Source organism: Arachis duranensis, chromosome 8 (assembly GCF_000817695.3).
Source record: "Arachis duranensis cultivar V14167 chromosome 8, aradu.V14167.gnm2.J7QH, whole genome shotgun sequence".
Lineage (NCBI taxonomy): Eukaryota > Viridiplantae > Streptophyta > Magnoliopsida > Fabales > Fabaceae > Arachis > Arachis duranensis.
Genome location: NC_029779.3, coordinates 35,672,190 through 35,678,189, shown reverse-complemented (window position 1 = coordinate 35,678,189; position 6,000 = coordinate 35,672,190). Strand labels below are relative to the sequence as shown.

The 6,000-nt window shown below is 30.2% G+C and overlaps 1 protein-coding gene across 2 annotated transcripts; it reads left to right on the top strand.

Moving 5' to 3' along the window:
- Positions 1-1,846: 1,846 nt before the first annotated feature.
- Positions 1,847-6,000, top strand: LOC107462427 (probable NAD(P)H dehydrogenase (quinone) FQR1-like 1). Of its 2 annotated transcripts, none has more exons than XM_016081009.3 (4): positions 1,847-1,987; positions 4,951-5,044; positions 5,163-5,425; positions 5,508-6,000. In XM_016081009.3, exons 1-4 carry the CDS (start codon positions 1,965-1,967, stop codon positions 5,743-5,745), a joined length of 618 nt encoding a protein of 205 aa, XP_015936495.1. In that variant the 5' UTR covers positions 1,847-1,964; the 3' UTR covers positions 5,746-6,000. The 2 variants fall into 2 exon arrangements, with proteins under 2 accessions (XP_015936495.1, XP_052108759.1); XM_052252799.1 differs by lacking the exon at positions 1,847-1,987 and adding an exon at positions 4,498-4,516.

Sequence of the window (6,000 nt, the reverse complement as noted above, 5' to 3'; positions counted from 1 at the left end):
CACATCTGTATTTTCTGTAAATAGTACCTTAAGTAATTATATAATTATCTTTTATTTTTATTCTATAAAGCATGGGCGACACAAATACAAAATACTACACGACATTGGATATATTAATTTTAAATTTTTAGATACAAAATATCTTTTTTACTTGTATAACATATTTTTGGATAAATTTTTATATTAATAATTAATGATATTATTATTTTAAATTAAATTTAAAAATATATATCAAAAATAATATTAAATATATCATTACATAAATATTTGAGTATACTTAACAATGTAAAAAATATATATATTTTTATTTCTTTTTACAAAAATATAAATACATATACTCGAATGTCGGATGAATTTCGTGTGCCAAATATATTCAATATGTAAATATGTACATAACGAAATATTATTACAAATTTGTAGATTTTATTCAACTTGACTATAATTGTTACCTCTATAAACTGTAGTTCTAAGGTACGAGAATAATAATTAAAAAATATTATTTATAGTTTAAAATTCAGTCTTTGATCAGCATACAACCTATGATATGTCATCTAGTTCCTTTTTGTTGACACCAAAACACAAAAGCATTTAAAAAAAAAGTCAAAGGCCATTATCAACCAAACCCTGTTCAGCAATTGCTGCAATACAATTTCTTTATTTCTTAAACACAAATTCAAAATCCCATTAGTAATTATTTTGTCACTAATCACACTTCATATGTGGGTCCCATTCACAGCTCATGCATGCTACGGTCTAAATTTGACCAACCAAACCACTTCAACGGCTCTGATCACCCCAACTAATCCTTTCATACTTACCCCACCACATCATCACCACTCATAACTCATAACTCATTAGTTTTCTCTTCTTTCCGACTAATCTATAAAAAAAAGCTCCCATCATTAACAATTTTAACACTAAATGGGAATAATTGATCCTTGCGTCACGTTTTACATCTGATAATAATAACACTCTTGATTTTGTTATGGGAAGTATATTTAACATTGTTAAGCAGTTGTTAAAAGCTAAAATAATCTTCATGTTGCAGTGTTTTAGTCTTTTTAATAATCATGAAATTTAACTTAAACTAATATATGGCAACCTATTATGTTGGAAAGAATATCATCATCTAGAAAGATATTTACACAATTTTGTTGAATTTATACACTTTTACTGCTAATGCTGGCTCTATCTTAATTTTAAAACTAGTTATATAGGTATATATTACATATTATTTAGTCTCTGACAATTTTAAATTTTTGATCCATACAAATTAGCTTTTAATAAAAAAATGAAAATTTAACTTTTGAATTTTTAAATATTAGATTAATTAATCTTTGTCATTTTTTAAGAATAATAATTCAATATTTAGTTTTTAAAAATATATGTTTAAGAGATTAAATTGTTTAAAATTTTAAAAATTAAAAATAACTTATTTGATATTCTAAAAACCAATTTAGAGTATCTTAATAATCATCTAGAAAAATATTTAAAAAAACATATTGCATATTATACTCACCATAGTTAATAATAATAACAGCAAATAGAAAATGAGGTAAATAAAAAGTTTAGGAAAATAGAGGTCTTCTAGATCAAATGCTAAGTTCAGGAAGCTTATGATGATGGCTTTCATAGTGAGCGTGACACCACTCTATCATCATTAATCATTTTAGGTGCAACGCTGTCGTTTCACTCGCCCCACGCACCCACAATGAAATTAGCCACTAATTAAATTAAAAACTATTATTAGGCTAGCTAATCTTACCAATTAAGTGTGCAAAGTACACACACTCATAATAATTTTATTTAATTATTATAGTATTATTTATTTATATTTATATATATGCTCTCCCCACTCCCCCACCATTTTGCAATCGTCAACTTCATTAGCTAACAAAAAAGCATAACAGAAACAGAGTCCAGAAACACATTGAAACATTATTCGACCTTGCAAGAGTTCGTCAATGGCTGTCAAAGTTTATGTTGTGTATGTTTCTCCGCAACCTTTTTTATTATTATTTATTCTTTTTAAATGTAATAGTCATGAGTTTTTTATATTATTTTTTAGTTTGGTTTTTAATCTCTGCTTATGCTGTGTGTTAATCTCTGCTTTTGTCGTTAGTGCTTTTTTTTTTTATTTATAATTCTCTATCCTTCTTTCTTCATGGTCCCGTGCTCTGCCATTGGTGGTTAGTAAGGTGAGATTTTGATGAGTGGGTTTGTTTTGCTTCTCCATTGGGTCCTTAAATTTCGAAACTTTTTATAGGATATCCTGAAGATCTGGGATGTGTGGTGATTGGTGATCTCATTGGATCTAATGCATTGTTTGATTTCACTTTTTGACTTTCTTTTCTTTTTCTTCTCTCTCTCTCTCTCTCTTCCGTGTAGTTAGATTTTTGATTCTTGGTTTTGTGTCATATACTCATACGAGTGGTAATTGTGTTTGAAAGTTCGTTTATCTTGATGCATTTGCGTTTTCTCAGAATAGTTTTACGTCTTGTTTGGTAGTAATTGGAATTAGAATTATACTGACCAATGACAAAGTACAGTTTAAAATTGTTTTTTCTTTGTACTTCGTTATTCTGGTTTGAACTTTCAGTTGGATTTCATTTTGAATGTTAAAGAGGAAAAACTCCGTTTTTTCGCTGTTAATTTGAGTACTAGGATTTCATATTTTCAAATGTCTAGGTAAAACTCTAGTTATTAACTTAATATTATTATTAGCTAGAAACTCACATGGTCTTGTGAATTTAATATTTAAAAAATTTTAGATAATTTTTAAAAATTGACTACATTATCAGTCTAACAACTTTGTCTACATAAGTCTTCACCTTATTATTATTATTATTATTAACATGGTAGTCAATTAGATACGAGATAGTACACCAGCGATTCGAATCAGTCGCAAGAATCGAATGGTTTTAGTATTGAACGAGCACAATAATATAATTAGAAATAGTGAATTGTGTGTTAATTTACGATTCAAAAAAGAAGGAAAAAAAAGAGGAAAATAGTGACCCTGCAGTTCAACACGAAGAAGAAGATGAGTCTGAGACTCTGAAGCGCGAAGAAGAAGATCCCAACTCTTAAATGATAAATGCCGCATTGTTATTAGGAAAAGTGAAAACAATCAATGTTAATAACTATGCCCTAAATTATATACAAGTATATCCTCTAAATTTTAAATTTTTATTTGAGATTATATTTTATCCTATAAAATAAAATTTAAAATTTAAAAGATTCAAATCATAAGTATTGCACTTAAACCATGCGTGTGTTTTATTAGAAAATAGGAATTTAATTTTAAAAAATTTAAAATTTAATTGCATCAAACGGTACACCAAACGGTGCGTTTATAACCATAAGAAAGAGGAAATATAAGAAAGTATAGAGAGCTAATGGTCTAAGCATATAATGTGTACAATAGAGGTTTAATAAGTATTAGAAATATGACTATTAGTGTTACATTGCCCTGTCAGCTTATGTTTTTGGGATGAATGGGCATGGTATTAGAGTTCTAGATCCGAAAGGTGAAGTGTTCGATCCTTGATGAACTCCAAAATTAGTTTAAGTTTTTGAGATGAGTAATTTTATGTTTATTATCCTGATATCCGGATGGTTATTCTAGATAATATGGTTTAGCTTTCATGTACGTTTTGATTTCTTTTCTCTTACTTTCATTTACCTCTTTCTCTTCCGTGGGTAACTATTTGGTTTTTTGGACCTTATATATAACTATCGTAACTATCTATATTGATGGTTTTGTAAATTGTGTCTAAAATATTATTTTTATTAATGATATAATATAAATATTATAATATTACTTCATGTTTTATGAATTTTACAATTCCATTCGAATTACGATTTACGATTCAAAATTTTACCTAGTGATTTGATTCTTGAATTCCTATTTAACTATCTTTATTATTATTATTATTATCCAATAGATAGCTTGTTCTAAACATAGATGGTTTCATGTTTTATTCTATAATAATACCCAATAGCTATCACATAGACACATCTCACACGATTCTGTTTTCACAGTTATTCTGCGTGTGGTCTTGTGTAAGTCTTAAATTTATATTTTTTAATATATCAAATTATTTAACGGTTTTTAACTATCAATTTTACACAAAAGCAATTATATTTGAATTTTTACAGTATCTTAAAATTGTAACGAACTTGAATCTTTCGATATCATAAGATAAAAGTTGAAGAGTATGAAAAGTTAAAAACTTGACTCTGTAGACGAATGCTAAAAGTAAAAAAAAACTTGGTGGATACCAAGACCTATATTGAACCAGTTGTGTGTGTGTATTTATATATATATCAGTGAAGAAAGTGTCTTTTCCATTCATAATATTTGTTTGTTCATGCCAATTAGAAAAAAATGACACTTTATTTAGAATGGATTTAATAGCAAAGTATCCTGAAGTCTATCTTAGGTTAGAAAAGGTAACTTTAAAGACTATGCTTGATTTTTGGATCAACTAATTCTACTTCTTGTCAGTTGCAGGTATTGATTTTGTATCTTGTATCATGGTTTTATGATGTTTTTCATAGTTGAATGTGGATCAGAATTTAGTTGATCCAGCAAACTTGTAACAGAGGCTTTGGCATGACAAAATATGACAAACTAGTTTGATGGTTTGGCCTGTGATACTAACTTTGTTATGGACGATGATATTATTTCTTAAGGTTTCTGTTTCTTAATCTCTTAGTGCACTTTATGTCGAATATTCTGATTGTATGATCTGCAATGTAAGCTACGGAGATAAGAACCTTAATTTGTTGCAGTAATTTATTAACGGACACATTGTTTACTACTAATTCTACTAAGAACACAAAGGTTTATGTTTCCTAGCTAATAAGGACACTATGAGTAAAGTGGATTGGTGAACATGATTCTGGAAGCTTGAATTGAATATTAGTTGTTGTGTGGTTTGGCAGGTACTACTCCATGTATGGACATGTTGAGAAGCTAGCACAAGAAATCAAGAAAGGCGCTGCTTCGGTAGAAGGCGTTGAGGTCAAAATATGGCAGGCATGTATATTTATATTCCAAAGTTTCCTGTACATTATGTCATAACATAAAATTGCAAATTTGCAAATAGCAAACAACATCTGTAGATAAATGCCGTGTCATCTTGCCTTTCTAATAGGTGCCTGAGACACTGCCAGAAGAAGTGCTTGGTAAGATGGGTGCACCACCAAAGACCGATGCACCAATCATCACCGCCGATGAGCTCGCCACGGCTGATGGTTTTGTCTTTGGCTTCCCTACTAGATTCGGGATGATGCCTGCTCAATTTAAGGCTTTCCTAGATTCCACCGGGGGTCTATGGAGGACACAGCAGCTTGCAGGCAAGCCTGCTGGAATCTTCTATAGCACTGGTTCCCAGGGTGGCGGACAAGAGACAACAGCGTATGTAACACCCTCTTATCTCTCTTTACTTTCTTATTCACATGAAATGGTAAATGTAAGACATTTTTGCAATACATTTCAGGCTTACTGCTATCACTCAGCTTGTGCATCACGGAATGATATTCGTTCCGATCGGATACACATTTGGTGCCGGCATGTTTGAGATGGAGAATGTGAAAGGTGGAAGTCCATACGGGGCCGGAACTTATGCCGGTGACGGCTCAAGGCAGCCATCTCAGCTTGAGTTGGACCAAGCATTCCACCAAGGAAAGTACCTTGCATCCATCACAAAGAAGCTCAAGAACGAACAAGCTGCATAAAAAATCTTGGCCTAATACTTAATAATAATTATTCAACTACACTTAAACTATTGCTTGAAATATCCATTACCCCATTTTTCACCCTTGAGATATATTCACTTCTTGCAGGTAATATATAATTTTTCTTTAGCTTTTTTTTTCACACCCGAAAGAAAGTGATTTGTATGTGTGTTACACAGTGTGCATGCAATTGTTGTTGCTACTTATTGATGGTGATGAAAAGGTTTGTTTGTTATGTTATTTTTTTTTCTTTCA